The 25,697-nt window shown below is 51.8% G+C and overlaps 1 protein-coding gene across 2 annotated transcripts in view; it reads left to right on the top strand.

The window, feature by feature from the left end:
- Positions 1 to 25,697, top strand: part of LRRCC1 (leucine rich repeat and coiled-coil centrosomal protein 1) — an 81,885-nt gene that overhangs the window by 42,885 nt on the left and 13,303 nt on the right. The window contains exons 10-20 of one of the 2 annotated variants that reach the window (XM_076074068.1): positions 4,431 to 4,579; positions 5,522 to 5,726; positions 6,686 to 6,825; positions 10,235 to 10,436; positions 12,631 to 12,816; positions 14,994 to 15,059; positions 15,703 to 15,877; positions 16,599 to 16,762; positions 20,374 to 20,582; positions 23,079 to 23,216; positions 24,392 to 24,527. In XM_076074068.1, coding sequence (XP_075930183.1) covers positions 4,431 to 4,579; positions 5,522 to 5,726; positions 6,686 to 6,825; positions 10,235 to 10,436; positions 12,631 to 12,816; positions 14,994 to 15,059; positions 15,703 to 15,877; positions 16,599 to 16,762; positions 20,374 to 20,582; positions 23,079 to 23,216; positions 24,392 to 24,527 — 1,770 coding nt within the window. The remainder of the gene's footprint in view (positions 1 to 4,430; positions 4,580 to 5,521; positions 5,727 to 6,685; positions 6,826 to 10,234; positions 10,437 to 12,630; positions 12,817 to 14,993; positions 15,060 to 15,702; positions 15,878 to 16,598; positions 16,763 to 20,373; positions 20,583 to 23,078; positions 23,217 to 24,391; positions 24,528 to 25,697) is intronic. The other variant, XM_032971131.2, reaches the window with a different exon arrangement.

Below are 25,697 nucleotides of genomic sequence, written 5' to 3' on the forward strand. Positions count from 1 at the left end.
CTCTCTTGCTCGGGGGCGGCCACAGTTTCGGTCCACAGCTGGATGGAAGAGTCGGCACGACGCTCGCCGTCGGTGCGCGATGATCCCGTCGTCAGATAGCGCCCGCAGCTCGTCCGCTGGCCGCAGTTCCTCGCTCTCGTCTTGGTTCCCAGCCGGTGCCGGTCGGCGTGCTTGTGGGTCGGACCCACGGCGCGCTCGCTGGCGCCGACGCTCTTGCTCGCGGGCGGCTGGTCAGGCTCTTTCCCCTGCTGGATGAGCTGAGTCGGCACAACGCTTGTCCGCTGGCAGCTGACACCCTCGCTCGGTGGCGCTGGGGACGCTGCTGCGCACTCTCTCTCTTGCTCCGTCTCTCTCTGGCGATGCTCGATTGCGCGTGCATCTCGTTAGCTGGTGGCAGACACCCTCGCTCGGTGGAGCTGGTTCTCTGTGATGCTGGCTTGGTCGAGGCTTGGCGCTTTCCACCCTTTCTCCAGGTTGATTGCTTGTTGTCGCTCGGCACTCTTTCTCTCTCATTTCTCCTGCTCTCTCCTTGATCGTGCAGCTGCCAGCTTCACACGGACACCCGCCCTTACTTCAGGGCTGCGCTTTGTCGTTGCTCAACTTTCGTGCTCTTCACCCTTCTTCCAGGAGGGCTCTTGCTGTGAGCTGCTCGTCGCTGGCTGGAACACTCACTCTCAAAACTTGAAAATTGTATTTGCACACCTCTTACACAACTCTGATAGCTTAGTACGATACAACTTATCGCAATCCTCGATTCTGCAAGCGACTCAAAACATCAGGAGGAATGTAGAATAAACTTTCAGCGATACTCTGTCGGTCCATGCCGAACTCAGCACCTCACATCACCTCGCCCCTCTTCTCTGCGATGCACCACACGCATTGTTGATCTCGAGGCCATGCCCCGAAGCTGGCTTGCTGTCCTCTTCCGAGCTGCTGTCTCGCTGTCCCTTGCCGAGCTCAAAGTTGTGTGTCGTGTAGCTGTTTATATCTGAAAATGTCTCCCCTCTGCCCGTCTCTTGCGAGAAAAAAAAACCAGATGCTTACTCCGTCATGCTCTCCCCCCGCGGCCGCGCCTGATTGCCCCCCTCCCCTCTTCCCTTGGTGACCCCGGGCGGGCTGCTTTACATCAAATTGATGTTTGTTTGCACTCCCAACCCCTCTCTTCGTGGTGTCTGCTAAGGGAGGGGACGCACCTTTCATACGTATTCATGGCTACCATGTGTTTGTGTCAAATTGTTGGAAGACAAAGGCGGCCGGGGAGGCTCTGATTTCATGGAATACATATTATCTGGTCTTGTGTGTTCGACCTATTTTCTTGTACCTCTAATGAGTTACCCCAGGTCTAATCTCTTGTGACTATTATTTGGTTTATGTTTAACCAAGATTTGTAATGTACCATTTAATGTTACCTCCGGTATTTCAAGGGTTTTATTACTTTTTGCTCCCTGTCTGCATCCAGGGATCCGTGCTTTTTTATTCTCGAGGTCAGACATATAGCTTAGTTTGGACTTCGTGATTGCAGGAACTCATGTACTTTGGTTCTCTTGGTAAAGTCACGTAGATAGAAAGATACAATAAGAAATAATATAAGGAATACTGCAGTCTATAATGTCGACTTATTCTTATAGCCAAGCTTCAACTTTTTCCGTACAAAAAACAAACATATCAGTTATAATGTCCGTTTGCCCTGCGCTCTGTGTCCGTGCCTGTGAGTCTGGATATTTGTTTGTGATCTGTCCAAAGCGCCAAGCAGGTCATGGCATGCGGTCCTTTGGCAATCTGGAGATGTTGCAGATCGTCGTCGATAACCTCCCTTTGCCCCGGAGTTTATTATTTAATGGCCTTTTACGACCTCCAGATGCTTGGTGCTTGTGGGAGGTAGCGGGTTTGAGGGTGTTTTATTTATATATGTTATCGATTATCATTAAACAAATGGCAGAATTATTGTTAATATTATTTTTTGGAAAAAGGCCTATATATATACAACAGTGATCAGGGGTGACGTTGTGGAAGTAAAATCTGCATGTGCGCATTCACCGGACAGGAAAAATACTAATGACACGTGCTCAAAATGCAATGTAAGATATGAGAATAGGTTTTCCCCTTTTTTTCTGGCAACAAAACAGGTGTTGAGATATTCTTAGCTCTTTCAGTAAAGTCACGTTGAAGGGAAACAATAAAATAATAATATATATAAACAATAAAATAATAAAATATATGAAACAATATATATTTTATTGTTTCCCTTCAACGTGACTTTACCGAAAGAGCTAAGAATATGAATTACTGCAGTCACGAAAGCTTTAAATAAAAATTTAGGTGTTGAGATGTTAAAACACCAAACTGAAACCTTTTACAAGGAATCATGTCTGCATTGACCACAATACTTGTGGTCAGAATGCAAACAAAAAAACACACTGATAATATAAGCTATGAATAAAAATATATGCATTGTCTTTGAAACTGATTGGTCCACACCAGAGACAGCTTTTGAGCCTCATCCCAAATGCGTCCTCTGGTCTAACACCGTTTGTTAAAGGTTTTAGTGACCGTTTGAGTTATGGTCGAAACGTCGTGAGAATTTTTTTGTTTTATATATATTTTATTATTTTGTTGTTTCTCTTCAACGTGACTTTACCGAAAAAACTAAGAATATCTCAATACCTGTTTTGTTGCTAGAAAAAAGGGGAAAACCTATTCTCATATTTTAGTACTGGCAAAGGAAGTCCCTTGATGCAATGTAATAGTTTAAACTTTTTTGTTTACTATCCTGCCAGGTGGCTCAGCGGTAGAGCAAGCAGCTAGCAATTTAGAGGTTGCTAATTTAATTGCCGGTTGAGGGATCACTCGGCCCATCATCCCTCCAGTGTTGAATGAATTGGTACCACTTTGTGTGGAAGTAAAGCATTCTTGTCCTATGGATATACTCCTGACATAGGTATGTGGAATTTTTCACCACTGGCTGTGGGCGGTGGCTTTTATTTTCGACTTTTAAATTCCAGTTTCATCAACGTGTGTGCGCACGTGACACGAGCCAGGATTGTGCGGAATGCACGGCGTCGCTTGCCCATTTCACCAGCGCCAAGCCTCGTTTAGGTGAGAAATCCGTAATGTGAGAACTTTGTAAGACGTCCGCTCACTCGATCGCGCTTGAATTTGTTGATGTGCAAATCGTGCAGCGTGTGAGACTTTTATCGCCAAAAACCAGACAGTTGCCCGGTCGGTGAACGGCCGTGCTTATTTGAGGCTTATTTCTTCGCCGATGGGTTTTTGCGGTATATTTTTGCGCGTGTCTGTTTCGATCTGCATGCGAGCCGAGTGTCATCAGCCATTCCCACGTGGGGTGGGGGGGGGGTGCGGGGTTGGTTGGTGGTGGGGCTGTGTAGCGGATTGGGGAGCGGGCGGGTATTCTACACACGGCATGTGTCCCCATACAAGCGGGCAAGGGGAGAGGTCACCCAAGCAGACTGGGTCATCGACGGGAGATTAAAAAATAAATATTTCAGTGACTACGGGGAAAGAGCGCGCGACTGTGGAATGAGAACGTATGAAATTTTCAGAAAGTGTAAAATGGAATGTGAGCTTGGGTTTGCTAAATAGGTTACACAGGAACGGTGAAGTTGTACGGAAGTCAAATCTCGTTTTCGCCACAGATGATTGCTTACTTAAAGTTTCCATTTACAAGGGAAATGAAATTAAAGTTGGTTGCAGACGCTGAGATCTGCCTCCCCACTTCCCCATCAAGACTAAAGCGTCAATGAAACATGGCAAAGCGAAATGAGAGTTTCCAATAGACAGGCTACTGCGAGTGATTTTTCGAATTCGCTGGGTTTTTCCTCAGCATAATCAAGTGGCGAATTAAATGACGTGTCATGCGGATTCTCTTAAAACCTCGTCTGTCTTCGTTATCATCAGCAGCAGCAGATGTGGTCTAGGCACTGCTGGATGAATGCCACCCATGTTGTTGCCATCCCGCACAGTCCCGTTTCAGGTGTTGTTAATCATGATTTTGCGGTGTTAGGGTGACCAGCGATGAAGGGAAATTGAGACGGAGCCAGGCACGTCGGGCTCAATTTTGTCTGAAATGACCTGGGGAGTGTGGGAATTATGCTGGAGGATGCCCTTGGCTTGGCGTTGAATGAGAAAGAATGGGACGAACTTCATCAGTGATCGGTTAAAATGATGAAAGACTGCACCGTTATAGCAAACGCTGCATTTGGAGCCGGCCCACTCAGGCGGGAGGAACGACGCTCGCCATACAATTACTGCCGCGCTGCTGAAGAGCGTATTTCGTCTTTGACGTTAACGAATCGATTATAAATGCGCGAATTCCATCGCTAATTCGCGTGCACATATCCCCCGCTCGCCCCTCTCAACCTTGTCACCTCTCTCGTCCTCCTCCCCCTTCCTCCCCCTTCCTCCGAACGCAGGCGCTCGTGCGGGAGCTGGACCTGGAGAGGGAACGGCGCTGGAAGGCGGAACAGGCGACCCGCGAGCTGACGGAACGCCTGCGAGGTCTGCAAGCGCAGGCCGGGCAGGAGCGGGAGCTGCATGGAACGGCGCTACACGTCACCAACAGGTAAAAGCAGGTGCCCGAGTCGCTGGGAGGCGACAGGAGTGCAGGGCGCGCGGGGGGAAGGAGCGGATGCTTTGAAGAAGCCGGTGGAGGTGCTGAGCGTAGGGAGGGGAGGCAGCAGCAGCAGCAGCAGCAGCTACAGAAACAGCTGGGGGGGGGGGGTCAAGGGTGAGCGGCGGAGTCTCGGTTTGCATTACAGCACGGGTTCTCAACCCGGATCCTCGGGGGACTCACGCTCTCGATCCTCCCTGCGTGTCGGCCAGCGTTCTCAGTTGATGTGTAAATAAGATGTCCTTTTACTTGCACAAGTTGTGCGGCGGCGTGCGCGGGCGTTCCGCCGGGCGAATGGAGAACGGTGAGGGTAGGTGGGTGGGGGGGGGGTTGGCTCATGCCGTCCCCAAAGATTGAGGGACGCACGTTGTCGTGTTGGTTAATGCAGGAACGGATGTTGCTGAGCAGCGCGCTTGATGTCCTGCCCCGTTTATTTTTATTTCCCCTGCAAATTGAATTGCCTCCCCGTTCGCAATTGAGGCGCTGTGTCACCGCCGACGTGGCTGATGAGTAAGGGCCAGCAATTCACTCTGGGACATCAGAGCTGACGACGGGGGAGGGATACGGAAGAAACGTTCACGCGAGAGCGTATTCGGCCGAATATTGAGCTCGTGTATATTTTTTTTTTCATGAATATCTCCGAGTTTGACTGGTGCAGAAAACTCCCAGGTCGGTGCAACCCTCGAGCCAAGCGCTCGTGTCACGGCCGCGCGGATTTTCGCCGCCGTGCCGTACAGCTCTCCGACGGCGGCGCTTTCGGGTTGTGCCCGCTTAAACATCGGACGCCGCGCCCCAACACCACGCGGTGCGGCCAGAGAGAAAGAGAAAAAAAAAAAAGCAGCACCGGAGAGCCATTCGCTGACACCGCCCGCTGTTGCTGCCGTGCGTTGGTAGACTCCAGCAGGGCTTGCTGAAGGAGCGCGAGGAGAAGGAGAAACTGCGAGCCTTGCTGGCGCAGCTGCAGGCAGGAGCGGAGAGCTCGTCGCGGGAGGCGGCCGCTGCCCGGCAGGCTGACGAGAGGCAACGGAAGCAGCTCCGCGCGCTCGAGCAGAACCTGGAGGGGCTGCAGGCCCAGAGGCTTCAACAGCAGACGGCCGAGGTGCTGGAGCGAGAGAGCGATTTTTTGCGCCGGCCCGCGTCGTGTGACAACGCCCAGAGGCCAGGGGGATAAAGTGTCGTCACCGAAATTAAAAAAAAAAAATTCAAAATTAATCGAGCACAGCGCTGGCGTCAAAGAAGAAATCTGAGTGAAAACACTGCCGCTTGAGGAATTGACAGTGTTGCCCAACGCATACATCAGTGTTAAAACAAAGCTAAATATTAAATTCCCTGCAGCCTGTATAGCGTTGCAGATGATAATGCACAGAAAGGCCCAGCTGTGCGTTCCACAGGCCACCTCAAAGCACTGTTTTTTTATATTCTTGGTTCTTTCGGTAAAGTCACGTAGAAGGGAAATAATAATAAAAATATATAACAAAATAATAAACTAAAATTCTCGCGACGTTTCGGCCACTTTACGTGACTTTACCGAAAGAACCAAGAATATGAATCTCCCTGCAGTCACGAAAGCTTTAAATCACTGTTTGTTTTTTGAAGCTGTAAAAATGAGTCAACACCCCTCCACTTGCTCCGCCGCCTCCCACAGGCCATCTCGTAGCTTTGTCGGTGGTTCGTGCAGGACACCCACGCGGAACTTTATGGAATTACAGCGAGGGACAGGAAAAGGAATGCGTGGATTAGAGAAGGCACACAAGTCGGAGAAGTTGCATTGACCGTTAAGAAAAGCTAACCTGACTTGGGCACGACGCGTCGCCGGAAAGGCACGGTGACCGGCGGGCGAGACTAATGACGGGAGTGGCAGCCAAAGGCGGCAATGACGCCATAAAATTACGTCGTGTGCTCCGGAGCCAAATGGACTGTTGCGTCGCGAGACCGCGAAGAACGTCGGCGGTTCGGGAGATGCTTTGATCCGCCGGTGGACAGGCCATGGATGTCGATGAAGATAATGACGACGACCAGGGATGATGAAGTGTACCCCCGCCCCCCCCCCATCCACAGCTGAAGAAGACGCAAGCGGCGGAGATGCGGGCGCTGGCGATGCAGAGAGAGGCGGAGCTGCTGCGCACGTCGCAGCGGCAGCAGCAGGACAAGGTGCAGCAGCTGCAGGAACTTCTGGCGGCGCGTGAGCAAGACCACCGGTCAGTGGCTCCGGGGGGGGCGGGGGAGGCACGCTGCGGCACGGGCTTGACGCAGGAGGGTGGCGTATGGGGGCGGCAAAGGGATGCGGAAGAGGATGTGTGGCACGGGAGCGGCACGAGGGGAGCGACATGGGTATGGCACAGGAGGGGGGGGGGTGGCAAGGGGGGGCGGGGCAGCAAAGAGGGTGGCACGGGGTGCAGCACAGGGGGGGGGTGGTACAGGGGAGTGGTACGGCAGGGGGGGGGGGTGGTACAGGGGAGTGGTACGGGGGGGGGGGTGGTACAGTGGAGCCGCACAGGGGGGTGGTACACGGGGGGGGGGGTACAGTGGAGCGGCACCGTTATTATAATCAGCAGCAGCAGTAACAGAAAACTCGCCATCACATCCACCGCAATAATCTTGATTGGCAGTGCTGTCCGATACAGTTTTGGTTATTGCTACATTCACAAGATACATTTTAAATGACAACAGTGAGACAAAGGAGGAGATGAGAGCGATGCGAGCTCGTTAAGTGCATCGTATGCCGTGGTGCAGTTATATAACTATGCAACGCATTTCTTTCACGAAAACGACGAAAGATAAACTTAATTAGGAGAATAGATGCAAGACCATTAGTCTGGTCTTGCAGACTAATGGACAAGTCAGCTGTGCGCAGATAGGCAGGGGGTGGGGTGTTCCAGACTGCAGGGCGAAGGAGCGACCTGCCGTGATCAAATCACCCCGAATGCGCCCACCCGATCTCGTCAGATCTCGGACGCTTGGCAGAATATTTCATTAGTGCTTGGTTAGTGCTTGGATTGGTGGCCCCCATACGTAGGGGCGCCGCGGTGGCGAGAAGTTAACTACCTCTCCTGGTGTACAGGTTCGATCCTGACCCTGACGCATGTTCTCCCCGTGGTTGCGTGAAAATTTTCTCCGGATCCTCCGGTTTTTACGTTTTTTGTCCAGCCACGTTTAGAAACACGAGTTTAGAGTATTTGGCTGCTCTCGTTTCCACAAGATAAGCCACTTTGTTGAGCTATTATTTGTGGCCAGGTGGCTTCTGAAAAAGAGCTTCATAGCTCAGTGGGGCTTTCCTGGTAAAATCAACGTTTACGTTATAACGTAGGCTTTTGTAGGCTGCTGCCGAGGTACGTTGTGAGCAGAGAGGGTAGTTAAGCAAAATTAATGATTGTACATTACTCGTGTGCTCCCACGTCTACGCTCCGCCACCTTCACCATCCTGCACTGACCAGCATGGTGCAGTATGGTTGAACGTCCTACACTGACCCGCACGGCGTGGTTCGGCCCTAATCCAGCAGCGGCATCGGCAAACCGGGCAGCGCGCGCGCGTGCGTGCACACGGTTACCATTGTTGGGAGACGCAAGCAAACCGGGTACCTCGCACGGGACGAGCCCATTGTCACGGCACAGCACGGTGATTGTGCAATTTCTCGCGCGGAAATTCCACATGTGTGAGCTGACGGCCTCTTAACCCCTTTCCCGTTCCCGATGATGTGCATGTACCCCACTCGGTCGTCGTTAACGGGAAAGGGGATCGCAGAGTGCGGTCGTGCCGCTACGGTTCTCTTCGGCGAGCGCAGTGTCTTCAAAAACAACGGCGCTACGCCTCTCTGAATAAAATTAACGCCGAGCCGCTCACGCGTTCCGAGGTTCAGCAGTGAACGGGGAACTGCAACTTGCAGACGATCTCGGAAACGGGGGAAAGGTTTAAGAATACTGCTGGGACACCCCCCCCCACCCCAACTCGTGAACGTGGATGGCATGGTGAGAGCGCCGAGTCGTGATTCGAGTGCCGCCTGCCCCGGCCCCGCTTTAATTTCTCCGGCTGATTTTCGTTCACTGTCGGGGAGATACCTATTAAAATATCAGTGAAAAAATAATTATCGTAATTTTGTGACTGCTCGGCTTATTCGAATATGAATGAAAAATGCTTTTGCCGATGCTAAAATATGTCATTGGGAGCGCGCGCGAATGCGATGTGGCACGTGCAAAAAAAAAAGGAAATGAATAAATAAATCACGAAATCTAGCTACTACAATGGCAGCTTCATTCTGTTCCTTTTTGCCCCCTGATAACGCTGCTGAAATCATCGTGCTCCGCTGTTTTCAATTTAAAACCCAATATCGGGAGCAGCAGCAGCAGCAGCGGCCCTGCATGGAGAGTGGCCCAGAGCTTGTCCATGCGATATTGCGCATCCCAAGGTGCCTTCATAAACCTTGCAGGATAATACACGCTTCTTTGCAGCGGGCGTACACTCCCTATCTTGTTCGAGCCCGTGAGCCCATGTGAATGGGTGGATGTCACATCCCGCACGTGCAATTAAAATGATGACCCTGCCGGCAGGTAGAGGTGTGCATTCAACTTCAGACTTTTAACCGTGAAAGACGCCGTCGCCCTTGTTGCTGCTGTCACACTCTCTCTCGGCCGACCGTACCGCTGGTAACTACCAGAGCTGTCTTGTAAACCACATCTCCAGATGTGGCCAGCTGGCTCGGAGGTCAGTGGTCGGTTGCTTGACATTTTGTTCGTGCGAACTTGGGGGAATTTTTTTTACGCGGTTGCTCACAGAACACCGAGCGGCCACCGGCGCTGAGATCCTGGCGTCGAATTTCAGGATTTGGCCAACCGCGATTTTAAACTGGATTCTCAAATGTCGGAAGACGGTAGCTCAGGGTCATTCATCAATGACTTTTCACGAAAACCATAATCGATTTTGCGAAATAATAGTTCTGCGAATGAGAAATATCCATTCGAGCTTCATGTGACAATATATTGGCAGGGTTTTGCAAAGCGTACGTCTTTACCGTACAAATAATAAAATGGCAAATTGGGAATATTTCATAAGTCTCATTAAATACCTCTTTAGTAGGTCGTTGATCTTCCCACTAACATCTGCGTGAAAAAAAAAACCTCGATCGTATTAAATAGAGTTTTCATTTAATTTTGAAAAAAATCTAACTGGGTATTTAAAATAAAATCGAGGTTTTACTTCCGCGCAAAAAAACATTCCTGCAGCAGGGCGTGTGAGAATGTGCAGCACTTGGACGATAGGTCACTTAAAGGGACCTCGGGAATAGTTCCGTGATATCACCTTCTGCGGGCAATTTCTCTAACACAGAGTGACAGCACACAGCTCCGCAAGAGTTACAAATGCGCATCTACCCTTGTTACATGTTGACATTAGCACGTCATCATCGTCAGGCATGGTCTGTCCACAGATTAGAATCAGAATCGGAATATATATTGAAATGGAGAAATTCGATGAGCTATAAAGGTATTTTTCACAGATGTCCAGTAGTTTCACAGATGTCCAGTATCACAGAGTGAAGACGGCCTTCCCACGCTGTTGCCAAATCTCACGTTCCTGGCAGACATCTCACCGCCACTTCGTCTGCCGCCTTTCAGAAAAGCGATAGAGAGCCGCGTGCCACTCGACGGTCCGGAGTTCAAGCAGGCGTTGGACCGGGAGCGGGCCCGCGTGGAGGAGCAGCACGCGGAGGCGCTGCGTGTCCACCAGGACAGAGTGGAGGCCCTCACGCTGCAGTACGCCCATCTCGAGGATGAGTTTCGGGCAGCCTTGTCAATCGAGGCTACGCGCTATCAGGAGGTGCGTGTGTGTACGCACGCGTGCGTGCGTGCGTGCGTGGGCATGACAGGGGAGCGGTAGTGTAGCAGGTTAGCGTTCTGTGATGTGAACCCAGGAACCCGAGTTCGATTCCCACTCATGGCCCCCAGTGACGATTATATCTGAACCAGTCCTAGGCCTCCCCTAGGTCGACTCGGCCTCAAATAAGCACCTAGCACAGTGTGTAAACATCGCCGCTCGAGAGATAAAAAGGAGGGCTGGCGTGGCGCTGGCCACCCACCGTCTCGTGTGCCGAGCCGGCATTTTTGGGTGCTCGCTTAACAGCACTTGCCCCAACAGTCTGTTGAGGCTATTCTGGGGATCTTTATCTGTGTAAGGTGCTCGCTAACAGCACTTGCCCCAACAATCTGTTGAGGCTATTCTGGGGATCTTTATCTGTGTAAGGTGCTCGCTAACAGCACTTGCCCCAACAGTCTGTTGAGGCTATTTGGGGATCTTTATCTGTGTAAGGTGCTCGCTTAACAGCACTTGCCCCAACAGTCTGTTGAGGCTATTTGGGGATCTTTATCTGTGTAAGGTGCTTGCTAACAGCACTTGCCCCAACAGTCTGTTGAGGCTATTTGGGGATCTTTATCTGTGTAAGGTGCTCGCTAACAGCACTTGCCCCAACAGTCTGTTGAGGCTATTCTGGGGATCTTTATCTGTGTAAGGTGCTCGCTAACAGCACTTGCCCCAACAGTCTGTTGAGGCTATTCGGGGATCTTTATCTGTGTAAGATGCTCGCTAACAGCACTTGCCCCAACAGTCTGTTGAGGCTATTTGGGGATCTTTATCTGTGTAAGGTGCTCGCTAACAGCACTTGCCCCAACAGTCTGTTGAGGCTATTCTGGGGATCTTTAGCTGTGTAAGGTGCTCGCTAACAGCACTTGCCCCAACAGTCTGTTGAGGCTATTCTGGGGATCTTTATCTGTGTAAGGTGCTCGCTAACAGCACTTGCCCCAACAGTCTGTTGAGGCTATTCGGGGATCTTTATCTGTGTAAGGTGCTCGCTAACAGCACTTGCCCCAACAGTCTGTTGAGGCTATTTGGAGATCTTTATCTGTGTAAGGTGCTCGCTAACAGCACTTGCCCCAACAGTCTGGGAAGGCTTTACGAGGGATTTAGTTGGCAGAGACACAGTCGAGTTATGGGAGCCACCCACGTTGGCATATGCTTGAGATCCAGCACTTACGGATGCTCTCTTAGCCTAAGTGGGATATTAACATAACATTTTCACATAATTTACATACGTTGTAGAGTCATGCACACACAGTTTGCTTATGACCAAATTACCCATAATGCAGGTGATTTTGTTGAATCTCGGAAGCTAAAGCAGGCTTTGAGCCTGGATAGTGTCTTGAATGGGTGTCCGCCATGCATGAAACAGGTGCTGTAGTTTGCTACCGAGCTGCATTTCCAGCAATGGGCAGTGTGGCAATAACCATTGTAATACCGTCATGTAGAAGGGAAACAATAAAATAATAAAAAATATTGTTTCCCTTCTACGTGGTGACTTTACCGAAAGAACCAAGAATATGAATCCCTGCAGTCACGAAAGCTTTAAATCAAGATTCATTGTGATACCGTAATGTGCTCCAGTCCAATGTGTACGTGCCCCACCTTCATTAACCCGCACTGACCAGTGTGGTGAAGTATGTCCGAGTAACCCCCATGACCCGCACGGTGTGGCCAAGCTCTCATCTGGCAGTGGATTGGCAAAAGAGCTGTTGGTGTTCGTGTTTTTATTTTTATTTTCCCAAGTAAGGCCCACTGAGCTACGTAGCTCTATTTAAGAAACCACCTGTCCACAAATGACAGCTCAAATGTATTGCAGCCAAATACTCTTAACGCACGTTTCTAAATGGTGAGGGAAAAACTGGAGGTCCCGGAGAATAATCCAAACGATCAGGGGGAGAGAGAGGCATGCACACTCCACATATAAAGGCGTCGGGGTCGGGATCGAACCTGCAACCTCCTGTATACCAGGAGAGGTCGTGAACATCTCGCCACCGTGGCACCCAGGTGTCCTGCAAGCATAAGCATGTATCTTTTATCGATGACCGTACCTGGCAGCTAACCCTAACGTGCACGAGCTTCACTCGCCTGGGCACGTTAATTAGCGAAGAGAATCGAGGCTGAGGCTCGGCGGGAGAGGTGACGTGACTCTGGGCGGCAGGTGAAGCTCGCGTTTGATCGCGCGGCCGAGGAGCTGGCGAAGCAGACGGCGGAGCTGGCGGCGACGCGCGACAAGGAGCGGCGTTCCGCCACGCTCGTGCGGGAGCTCACGGTCATGGTCAAGGAGCAGAAGGGACGGCTGTCGGAGCTCGCCAGGGCAAGGCAGGAGGCGGGCGCGCTCATCAAGGTGCGCGAGCGAAGGGAACGTGTTTTGACGCGCATCCACCACGGGTTGGTCCGCGGAAGATTTTTTTTTCTGTTGGCGGCAGTAAACGCGGAACGCTTGCGCCAGGCGCACGCGCAGTAAGTGGTGCGTCCTTAGTGTCGCAGCGCGTTCATTGTTGGATACACCAGCATACGGCCCTCTCTTCTGTACGCCTGTGAGATTCTGAGGAGGAACCCATTTACAAGAACGCCCGTCTCCGACTGAATAATTCCGGATGGCCTGCGTATAATCCTTGCTCGGTTTGCCCAGGCTTCATTGTGTGAGAAATTCAGAATTTGAATATTTATTCGTACTGGAGGAAGCTGATGAGCAGTTCCACCGCTCGGTCGGCGGACGGAGGCCCGAGTGTTGTTCTTGTTGTCGTTTTGGGTTGGTTGTGTGCCGATTTGCTGAATGCGTAGCAGAAAATTGGGGGAAGGTGAGGCGCCTTTTGCGGTGTTTTTATTGATGCACGAAAACATTGAGAAATAACGAAGGTTAATTGCAGATCGCTCACGGTCGCGTTCCTCGTACCGTTCACCGTTTAATTATTCAGCTTGTGCGTTGTTGTACATTGTGCAGTGTGCATTTGTACAGGGTGGTGAAGGTGTCTCGTGACCACCTATTTATTTATCTAAAACTTAATATTGTTTTAAGTAACGTTTAGTTAAAACAAAAATCAATATGAAAAGGAAATAATTTATCGGGGTCAATTCATTGGGCGGTCAATTCATGGGGGGGGGGGGGTAACAAGACCTCTGGACCACCCTGTACATTACACATCATCCTGCCCCTTCAAAGTTTGCACGGACAATTCTATAAAATTGCTCGAGTGCTCACATTTATTAATGTAGGCAACTTTCAAACCCACCTGGCCGCAGAGAATGAATGCACATTTTTGTTGTATAGTTACTATCATAGATTGGGTGCCCCATTGTTGCACAAAAAGATAAAGATCCCCCATATAGCCTTAACAGGGGCAAGTGCTGTTTGCGAGCTCCTGTGAAGGCCGGCACGGCACACGAGGGGGTGGGTGGCCAGCATCACGCCCGGCCGTCTTTCTCTCCACAGTGGCGATGTTTACACACCACACCAGGTACAAATTTGAGGCTGAGTCGACCTCGGGGAGGCCCAGAACTAGTTAAGATAATCGTCACTGGTGTTGGCCGTGAGTGGGATTCAAACTCGGGTCACCGGCTTGTAGCACAGTGCGCTAACCGCTGCACTACAGCTTCCCACGCTCACAGACATACACAGACGCATACACGCAGACACCGGCACACACACAGACACCGACACACACACAAACATACACCGGCTGGCGCACTCAGCGAGGGGCTCAACATGAAGCCACCACCATCCCCGGTCAATCGTTGCGCAAAGAGAAGCAGCCACGACGTCTTTGCAGCGAGCGGGCAGAAGTGTGCAGCCGATTGGCGACGATGCGCATTGGAAAACGATAAATCATTCTGTAAAGCATGCGGGGGAGGGCGTTCTTGGTGTAGGTGCTGGCAAACGCAAGTGCTGGATGATTTCGCTAATGGAAGTGGATTTTTTTCTCCCTATTGTTTTCTTTCATTTTTTTTTCTTTCTTTCGCGTCACGAAAGAACGAAAATAAAATTATATTCGCGACCCGCGCAGGTAGCAGCACGTACACACCTTGTGCGAGAGAATGGCTCCGGAAGATGACGTCAGATCTATTGCTGTTGGTGCCCTGTCAATTGGCAATAATCCGCACTCACTTTCCGTGATTTTGAGCTGTTTCTCTCATTCCAATCAGACCGAGATGTGGCCGTCCATTCATTGCACAATCAGTTGCCTAGTTTTCATTCGCAGGCTCGCAGCGGTGCCGACTCGCTGCTCTGAGACACTCGGAAGTGATCTCTTTAAATTCTACTGCATGGCTCGGTAGACTGCTGTGACTACCCAGACTTTTGTTAAGACCAACTCTTTTGTGAATTTTCACTTATTCTCCTCCCCCCTCACCCTTAAACATTTCATAGGTCAACAGACTGGGCAATTTTCCTTGTCATTTTCATTTATCGCATTGATGCAAACAGCACGTAGCCCCGCGCCTGGGTGATGGCCAACGAATTTTTTTATTATTATTACGGAGGTTGTAAAATACCGCGTACGATTTCTCTGTTTGCGTGCGCAGCCCGGTCGTGTCCCAGTTGACAAAAGGACAGGAATGGGAAGGGGGAAAAAAGAACACCAAATTTCGGTGAGCGTACGCACGCGCGAACTCCTGTAATCCGCAGCCGGTGAAATTGGATCCCCACCCCCGCGGCTTGCGATCAGCGACCCGCAGGTCACGCGTTCAAATCACCGGCTCGCGCGTCCGCTGTTGATGTTGTTAGCGTAATTACATTCTTTTTTTTTTATTTACCCGGCTAGCCGCAGCAATAGTGGGTGGTGGGAGGAGGAGGAGGAGGAGGGGGGAAACCTGGTATTTCATAGCTGAAAGTCTGGAAGCTGCAAAATGCGTTACAAATATACGTAAGAAAAAACAAGTAATCCTTTGTGCGTGCATATACATAATGTATTACCGTGTGTAGTATAGTGTGTGTGTGTGTTTTATTATACGGACCAACAAAAACTAAAGTCACTAACTCTACATATTTCGTGTTGTGTTGCACTGTGTTGTACTTATCTTTGTCGGTCAGTTCGATGGGTTGCCTCGATGGTGCATCAGCATCCCCCATCCCCCGCCATGTAGTACTACCCCGCTACGGACGGAGAGTCAAATCGAACCCTTTCAACCTTTAGCCCGGAAAGTTTTCAAAATTCTCACCCAATCAATCGCGGCCTGCGTCTCCCGAGTTTCAATCTGTCCGCCCACCGTCGCTGTGCCGTGCGTCACGCAGAGGCAGGCGCAGGCGCTGGACGGTGCGGCGGAGGAGGACAAGCGCAGGACGGTGCAGCTGGAGTTGCTGCGCAAGGAGAAGTCGCACCTCGTGTCACAACTCAAGGTGCTGGAGTCCGTGGCGGACGGACTGCGGAGCGAGCGGCACGCCTGGGGTCATGAGCTGGCGCAGCAAGGTTCGGGCCGTGTGAAACTCTCAACTAAACTATTAAACTGAGCTATTTTTTTTTGTTTCACCAGGTAAGGCCCACTGAGCCTATACAGCCCCTTTTCAGAAGCGACCTGGCTACAAAAATGATAGTGGCCCATTATGTGGAAAATGATACCCTAAACGCATGTTTATAAATGTTGAGCGAAAAACCGGAGGACTTGGAGAAAAATACACAATCACGGGGAGAACATCCCAACTCCAAATATACAGGCATTAGGGTCGGGATCAAACCCACGACCTCCTGTATACCAGGCGAGGTGGTTAACATCTCGCCGCCATGTTGACGCCGTTTGCCAAGCCCCCCCCGGTGCCGATCGGGCTGTGTGGAAACGGCAGATGTGTCTTATCATTTGGCAGTCCAGCAGCGTTTGTTTAACATGCCTCATGTCTGCTGATGAGGCTCTGAAAGTCGCTTTGTTTTGAAAAATTATTCAGTGGGCTTTGGGTAGGATGCGTCGCTGTAAGGGGATGGTGGCCGGTGATCGAGACTAACGTGGAGCGATGATGAAATCGGCAGGTGTACAAATGGCTGTGTGGATTACCGCACTGCGAGACCTTGGAGAGCTGACGACGGCTTGGGGGGGAGGGGGGGAGGGACACCAGAACTCAGCCGATCAAAGCTGATGCTGATGACGACGATGATTACATTGACCACGTTTGTTTGTTGTTGTTGTTGCATGTTCCAGGAGCGGCGCTCTCCCAGGACCGCGGGCGAATGGAGGCGAGGATTGAGTCACTCCAGGCCGAGGCGGATTCTCTGCGCAAGCAAGCGGAGCGCGACGCGGACGCCCTCAAGATTAAGACCAAGATCCTGGACGACCAGACGGAGACGATCCGCAAGCTCAAGGAGGCAAGCCCCCGCCCCCCCCCCCCCCATCCTGGGCAGAGGCCCAAAATCTGAGCCGCAGGCGCTCGTCGTTCCGTCACGTGCGCTGGCAGCGGTGGTGCTGGCCCTTTGGGGGGCCCTGCTCCTCCCCCCACCTCCCCCCTATAACACGTATATGGGACTATCGTTTTTAATGGCAAAAGAACGGATAATACACTAACATGATAACAAATGTAACGTTAATAGCTTCAAAAAGTCAAAGAGTCTCCACTTGTTCGCCATCGTTGTCAACACGTGGCCTGGAGTCTTCTCCAGGTGGTCTTCAGAGCCCAGAGGCAGCAGCACATGTCACGTGTTATTGTTGTAAATTCTCAGAAGTGTTAAAAACAATTTTAAGCCCTTTGCATAAGCTCCTACATGAGATGACAGAGAGGAGAGTTTGATGAGAGAAGATAGCGGTGAGAGATATTAATGTGTTTATATTTATTTTGTCACATGTTACCAAGCTGATTTTTAGTTCACCTGTTTGTCTTTGATTAGCTTGCTTAGGCTGAGCACCCCCCCACCACTGGATGTCAATCGCAGCCTTTTGTCAAATTTATTGCAAATTTCAATTACTGTAATTGTAGCGGGGTGTGCATGACGTATTGGAGTCTAAAACACTCTTTGCAGGCCAAATGAAAGCGGGTTTTAATATATCTGTAATTTATCTCCTAATCCTGTGTGCTGGCAGTGCCAATTGCAGAGGCGCTGCGCTGTATTTTATCATAATTGACGCCTTATATGTATATATTTTTTCATAGTTAGAAAAGACTTTGTGTGTGCACGTGTGTCAGGGTAGCGGTTAGCGCGCTGCGCAACGAACCCGGTGACCCTGGTTCGATTCCCGCTCACAGCAAACACCACCAGTGACGATTATCTGAACCGGTCCTGGGCCTCCGCTTGGTCGACTCAGCCTCAATTGAGTACCTGGTGCGGTGTAGACATCACCACTGGGGAGACAAAGGTGGCCGGGTGTGGTGTTGGCAGTTTTACCCCGCTCGTGTGCTGTGCCGGCCGTCATAGGTGCTCACTAACAGCACTTGCTTGTTTACAGGCTATACGTGGGATCTTTGTTTTTGTGCGATTGCTAGAATCACCGCTCTTCATTTTATTCCCATTTTATTAAAACGCCCTCATGATCTAAACGGGCCTGGGTAACGTATTGGCTGGTGTCAGGCGGCGTATAAAATAAAGGTTCACTTAACCCTTTCCTGTTCCGATGATATATGTGTATGTCATTGGAACGGAATCCCAAAAAATATATAGCATTATTGGTACCGTGGCTCCCACAAGGCCATGCGGGAGGGCGTGTGGCACAGTTTGCCTCCAGTTGTCATACAGTGCAGTCGTGCCACTACGGTTCTCTGCGGTGAGTGCAGTGTCTTCAGGAACATCGGCGGTACGCCTCTCTAAATAAAATTAACGCTGAACCGCTCACGCGTTCCGAGATTCGGCGGTGAACGGGACCCACGCTGCAACTTGCAGACGTCTCGGAAAGGGTTAATTTCTCCCCACATTGCGCGCTGTCTCGGGAAACTATGAGCGCAGGCTTAGATGGCATCATTCGTCATTAAGCGCCGTGTTTCCTGAAGCACAAGGTTAAGCGTTTTATCACAGCTCCGTTAATTTTAAACTGTGCACTCGCGTCCATACCTGCCAGTTGTACTGCTTTGCATTTAAAACAATACACTACAATGTGTCTGTTATTTAGCATGTATATGGTAGCGAATTCATACGGTGCTGGCTGAAGGGCCTCTGCTCGAGAAAACTTTGGGGGGGGGAGCCCCTTTTAGGGGGATTTTTTTTTTACATTTTGTTTTATTATTTATTCCGCATTGGCCAGACTTTCTGAGTGCGAGGTGGGAGTAGCCACACGCAGCCTCACAATCGATGAACTGTGGTGTTAACCATTTATACTGCTGCGTGAACAGAGGTGAGGGGTGGTTAAATGAACCTGCACCACTATTTTGGAAGATCGAACCGGCAAACCTCTGGATCGCAAGCCCCCAGTGCGCTCACCATTTCACCACTGCGGCAGCATGACCACAACACTGGCGATAAATCAGTCGGCAGTAACCGTCTGTCGTATTGATAGCGATGCGTGGATAAATAACGTTGGAAAAACGTTTTCATGCTTTTTATGAAAGCCTTCACTCGAATGAAAAAACAAGCGAATAACCAGCATTTAAAATAGAAGGCAAAAGTAAGCGTTCCTAGAATCGCGCGATTTGCCTCGGCTGGAGCCGATCCCCTCGTCGCTTCAGCCGCGTGCCGTGACGGGGCACTGCGAGATCCGACCGTGTCTGTCCCAGTGCTCGCTGAGCTGCTTTGGCTGCTGGACGAATACGTGTGAGGAGGTTGCCGCTCGTTGCACACGAAGTGCTTGACGCAAATGAACCACAACGCCTCGCTGATCCCGTCAAGGAGCGTAAACCATCGCGCTAACTCTGGTCATCCTCGCGGGTAGCGCCTTTTGACTGGCCATCGAACAAATAGGTCACCGCATCGCGCGCTTTCAGATGCGCTTCTGCGGCCGTCTGGAACGCTCTTCCTTCTGATGTTAGGAAGCCACCGGAGCTGTGCACTTTTATATCATCTCGAGTGACAAACTCATTTCTTTTAGAGCTGCTCTTTGTGTTCGGTTTCTTGCTCTTCCCTCCCGCACCTCCGATCGGCACGGTCGGCTACACACGGCGCGAAAGAAGTTCAACACACGTGCATACATGCACACACACGTACGTACGTACGTGCGTACGTTGCGACAGCCTCTGGGTCTCTCTCTGCTCGGCGCGCCGCCCCTGCGACAGCCGCGACGCTGCACTCGTCGCGAGCATGAAAGACGCGGCATCTGGTACGTAATGGTGGCACAGCGCGTACCAGGAGATAAAAGCAGCACCACCCCCCCCTTCCACTCGAACCTGCTGGGAGCTCATCATCCCCTCTCAGTGCCCGGTTGTCTTTCTCCTGCGCTAATTCGTTTGGAATTGCATGACAGTGAAACGTGATATTTTTTTAATTCTCAGAGCTGGGATTTTATCTGTGTTAATTGCAAAGAGAAATTGGATGTGAAGGGGAGTGGGGGGGGGAGTTTTATGGTGCAGTCATTAGTGATGGGCCTGACATCGTTAACTCGCTACACTTGAGAGCCTCGGTTAATCACAGGTGGCTGAAAACGTGGAATCGTACACAGGATCTTAGCGATGCCAACTCAGCATTGTGACCTCTGAGCCACCAGGCCTACGCCATACCGCTTTAATTACCAGGGGTAACAGCTCGGGGAGGCCTGCATCCAGCAGTCAGCTGATCATGGCTGATGACGTTGATGTTCAAAAAAACCCATATTTGCCACCCGGCCACAAACAACATTGATGTTTCCTGTCAAACTGCCTGTCGCATAAACCAAGGTCGCTGCCAGGTCCACCGAAACCTCAGAACTCTCAGCGGTGCCAGCTGAGCCCTCTGACCTCTTGAACCACCTGGCCTCACTCCCGACATCGAACTTCCCGTCAGAGAGTGTCCTACCCAGCCCTGAAGGAAAGGTCACCGATCGGTCGTCCGTTTTCCTCTCCCTCCGCCCTGCCCAATTCCGGCAGGGCCTGCAAGAGCGGGACGAGACGGTGCGGCGCGCGCGGGACGAGAGTCTGGCCGCCCGGCGGGAGATGGAGTCGCGTCTGGCGGAGCAGACGGCCGCCGGCCGGGAGCTGCAGGAGCGTGTCGAGCGCCTGGACGACCGCAAGGAGCAGCTGGAGCTGGAGCTGGAGGAGGCGCGCGACCGGCTGGGACGAGCCACGCGTGAGCACGAGTGAGTGAGCTGGCAAGCGCGTGGGCAGGCGGGCAAGGGGGCGAGCGGGCAAGGGGGCCAGCAGGCCATCACGCGGGGGCTGTGATAGCGTGTCGGATCACCCCCCTCCCTCGCCTTCCCACGCCCCCCCCCTCCACCCACGTTCCCACACACCCCCCTTCATCAACCCTTCCATGCCCCTCACAATAATTAGAGGAAATGTTCAAACGCTCCAATTCAGAACCCTCCTGAAATTGCCTTGAGAATCATTGAGGATTTTTTTACCTTGGTTAGATGGCGGGTGTTGTTGCTCCTGCTGTTATTACAATTGTTACACAAGCGCTTGTGTGGCGGGTAGCTTTGTATGGACGCAAGGGATTCCTCGCTCAGGAAAGATGAAGAAATGAGGATCTCGAGGCCTTGAAGTTGAAAGTACCCTCCTCTGCATTGCCGAGGATACCCTGGAGAGCCCCGCGCCAGACAAGTGAATCAATCGTTGATGAAACGGGCTTCGTTGAGTCGATCAAGACGAGAGAGATGTCTCCTGGGACACGTTTTGCGGAAACGCAGAGGCTGCCGCGGTAGAGAAAGATGGTAACTCAAAACTAAGCTATAAACTAAACTATTTTTATTTTACCATGTAAGGCCCCCACTGAGCTATATGTAAATCTTTTTCAGAAGCGACCTGCCAATCGCAAATGATAACTCGACGAAGTGGGCTTATCACGTGGAAATTTCGAGCAGCCAAATCCTCTCTGAACGCGCGACGTTGATTCTAAATGTGGGAGGAAAAATCCACGCCGCCACGGGAAGAACGCGCAAACTCCAAATTTCCAAGCGTCAGGGCCGGGATCGAACCCGCAACCTCCTGTATACCAGGCCGAGGTAGTTCACGTCTCGCCACCGTGGCGCCCTCAACGCTCGGTCCCGGGAAAGCGAGGCTGACCCAGGGGAGCTTGGATTGTCGGTGCCGTTGCGTGGACAAGGGGCTGCCTACTGGACAACTTGCAAGTGCAAGTTTTTTCCCCTCGCTTTGTTTCCGGAGGATGCGTTCCCGAATCGGGGGGGGGGGGGGGGGAAACCTTTATTTCGACCGGAGGAGAAATCCGATTTGAGCTGCGAAAGCTCCTTTTTGCACAGATGGCCCCACTAGGCGTCGGGAGTTTTCAGCGACTCGCAGAAGCAGCAGCAGCAACAACGGTAAAAGGGTGAGCAGGTCACGAGAAATAAATGAAGCCTATCGGTAAATCAATTACGTGAGTACAACTCGCACAAGTACATGCATTCCTGCTGATTTGTCTCACGCATAATGCAAGCTTGGGCAAGGCCGCAAAAACAACAAAGAGTCCCAGGCCACACCAAAGCAACGCACAGTAGTCCCTCAGTAACGTTGCACATTAAAATGTAACTGTCGATACACGGGTAAAGATCAAAGTTGCATTTGCTAATGTGGGTGGTTGCATTCAGCACCGTTCTTCGGCTTTTGTGCCAACAAAAGGGCACGCAAAGCGAAACCGCGCGAAGAGACAGCCTGCCGAGTCACGTACACACACAGCACGCACACAGTACACGCGTACTACACACATACTGCACACACAGTACACACACAGCACACAGCACACACACACTACACACAGTGCACACACAGCGTACACTCACAATGTCGTCCCACGTCCGGCCCGCATAGCTCCGTGTAGAGTAAACTCAAAACGCACGATATTGCGATTTTTTTGCGTAGAAATAGGTTGGCCGCATAGACGCGAAATCGCGCAAAGCGAACCGGCATAGGGCGAGGGAAACCTGTCCTGCTGATGACAGAGCCCCTGTGGCATCGGCCAGTCCATCTCGTGGTCAACCTTCGGCTGGAGGAAGGCTAAAAAGCAGAAACGGACAAGTGGTCGTTTCCCGGCGCTCCGGTTTTCTCTCACGCGTATGAGCAGTCATCATCAATTGGCTCAAAAAGATCTAAAAATAAAAACCCCAGTGTCGCAGCAGGACCCGCCTGCGACTCGGCGTGGTACTTCCGGATAAATAAATTATTATTATTATTATCAATAACAATAGAGTGCAACGATGGATGTTGGCACACTGCGCCCTATGCTGCCCACGACCTCCGATAAGCACGAAAGAAGTTCAACATGCGTACGTAGCGCCCGCAGATGCCTATAACAATCTACTAAATGCATGGCAGTGGGTCCCATCCAAGCACTACCCAGGCTCTGTCCTGCTAACCTTCCCAGGTCTGGCGAGATCGGGGATGGGGGGGATGGGGTTGGTGGGAATGGGGGGGTTTGGTGGTGGTGATTTAGTCATAGTTATAAGGAACGCTATCACGAGGAGGCATTTAATTCCCACAAGCAGACGGGAGGAAAATCCGCTCGGCGTCCCCCATGCCCGCCCCGGCTCGACTTCCGATCGGCGCTGCCAAACGCACGTCCGTCGGACTTGGCCTCGCTCACTGCGTCTCCTCTTCCCCCCACCCCCCACGCCCGTCGCGTCTGTGCCGCCGGTCGGCAGGGCGACCAACCGCAAGTGGAGCGAGAAGGCTCAGCTGCTGTCGCGGCTCGAGGGCCAAGTGCGGCAGATGAAGGAGGGCTTCGACGCCAAGGAGGCTCGGCTCCAGCAGGAGAGGGACCAGGCGATCAAAGCGCACAAGTACGTGCGTGTGCGCGTGTGCGTGCGTGTGTGTGTGGGTTGGTACTGGGGAGCCGGTAGTGTCACGGTCGGCTCACTGCGCCACGAATCCGGCCGCCCCGTTTCGGTTCCCGCTCACGGGCAACACCGGTAAGACGATTATTTGAACCGGTCCTGGGCCTCCCCTATGTTGACTCGGCCTCAAATGAGTTCCTGGTGCGGTGTGTAAACATCGCCACTGGGAAGACAAAGGTGGTCGGGCGGGGTGCTGGCCACCCACCCCCCCCCCTTCGTATGCCATGCTTGCCTTGATAGGCTATACGGGGGATCCTTTCTTTGTTGCTGCCGGTGACATAAATAATAAAAATATACACGTAATTTCTTCCAGATGTATCTCAATAGTCTTTTTGGCACCATGCCATGAGATTAAATATCAATGTTGGGTCTCTCACGGTGCAAGGAAAGGTGATGCCATGAAGACCTTCAGAGCCTTTAGAGGTGGTTACGACTATTGTTGAGAAGACAAGGGAGCTAGGGCTTAAATAGTTTGGGCACGTGTTGACAAGAGACAAAGAAGGCTTGGGGTTGGGGGGGGGGAGACGCCACGGGTGTAGGGCAGGAGGAGGAGAGGGAGACCGAGGGTGAGATGGGAGGATGCGGTGGAGCGAGATCAGAGGACGCCGATGGATGCGACGAGAGATGATGCACAAGATAGAAGCACATGGACGGAGGAAATCTGAGCCATCCGACCCCACACACGTGGGGGAGAAGGAAGCAGAGCAGTGCAACCCTTTGATGGAAGCGGATATCACAGACCTACCTGTGAGATGCCTTTAAGTGACTTCCGTTCCTCACAAGTAGGGAGCAGCACTCTCCAACACGCTCCGCCACTGAGAGTAATGTATCGTCACGTGATGGTGAAACCAATATTTTTCATTATGGAAGCCGCAACTTAGCCACATTAAGTGCGAAACTAAAATCACCGCGATGGGTATTTGTGCAGTCCTTGGGTGTCCAGACTGTGACCATCAACGCGCTACACTCGGGAACCCGGTTTGATCGCAGCCTGTGTTCGAACCGAGGGTATCAGCCGTGGGCCCGCCCCCCATTACTCCAGGTAATTGACAGTCGACTGCACACGTAAATGTTTCTGTTCGCAACTTTGTTTTCTTCTCGGCGGTTTGCGCGGTCGCCAGGGCGGCCCTCGAGAAGCTTCGAGAGGCCGATGACGCCTTCCGGCGCCAGCTGGAGAGCACCCACGCCGCACACCAGGCCGAGCTGGCGCGCGTGTCCACAGACAGACAGCGCCAGGTGGAGGCCGCCAATCTCTCGGTACGAACGTTCCCCCCCCCCCCTCCGTTTAGCCGCCGAGACCGTTCGTGTATGTATACGTGAGCATGCTGAACTTCTCTCGCACCGTACGTTGCCAGCCGTGCTAATTGGAGGTGCCGGGGAAGGACGGCTAACTAGACGCAAAATAAAAAAAGAGGCGGGCGATGCGCGTAGGAGGAGATGGCCGCCCTTTGCCGCGTCAGACAGCCGGCGGCGACAAGTCGACGGAGGAGGAGACGTGCCTGTCTCGCGGCCGCCTTTGCCTCTCCAAGTGGAACCTTGAGCGAGCACGTGAATCGAGAACCACGATCCACCAATCCCGACCTTCACCCTGATGGACTGCACAGGCGTCCGACGCAAGATACATAATGCGCGTGCGAGGAACGCCTTTGACTCGCCGCCTCCTCCGTTGGGGACAGCCGCGGCGATTCGAGACAACAGCTGCCACCGCCGTCACACCTCCCCGCCATCTCCGCGTGTTGGGATTTTTTTTTGTTTACGCTTTCAAACTTTGGTTGAATGCATTGATGCATGAGACCTGTTCGTCCGTGTGTCTGTAGCGGTGGGTCACGATCACCAGCGGCTGTTACCATTAGGAAACTTCGCCTGTGTAAAACTGACCAAATGGATCAAGAGGTTGCCCAAAGCTTGCTGGTAAAAATGAAATAGCGCTAAAAGAACGAGCCTTTTCTGCAAAGGCAATGATTGCACGCGCCAGGCCTCCCCTTGACGTCCATAATTTGCCCAACTCGAAAATGAACTGAATTGCTCAATTGGGACTGTACGTCGCAATCATCGCCCCCTACTGGCAGACGAATGCCCGATTGCAGGCCAGGAGTCACCCTGTTGCTCAGAGAGAGAGAGAGCTGCCACTGGGGGAAGCGTTCTTTGAAATGTTTAAGATGAAATGTGATGTAAATTGCTCTGAGATACCCTGGTGTACAGGATCCCGATATCAAAAGCAAACCGTTATCAATCCTGTTTCATCTCATGACGTCATACGTCATGTGACGTAATTTCGTTGTGCGGCACGGAACTTCGCGGTAATATCGCTAAACGCTTCCGCGGACAAACGCGTGTTGGCAATCGTTGCAGAATCTCATCCTATGTACATTTATATAATGCCTCCCTCCAAGGTGCTTTACAGCAATTATAAAATTGGACATTAGA

The sequence above is a fragment of the Petromyzon marinus genome, chromosome 45 (genome assembly GCF_048934315.1).
Source record: "Petromyzon marinus isolate PM22_M1 ecotype Great Lakes invasive population chromosome 45, UKy_Petmar_22M1.pri1.0, whole genome shotgun sequence".
Taxonomy (NCBI): domain Eukaryota; kingdom Metazoa; phylum Chordata; class Hyperoartia; order Petromyzontiformes; family Petromyzontidae; genus Petromyzon; species Petromyzon marinus.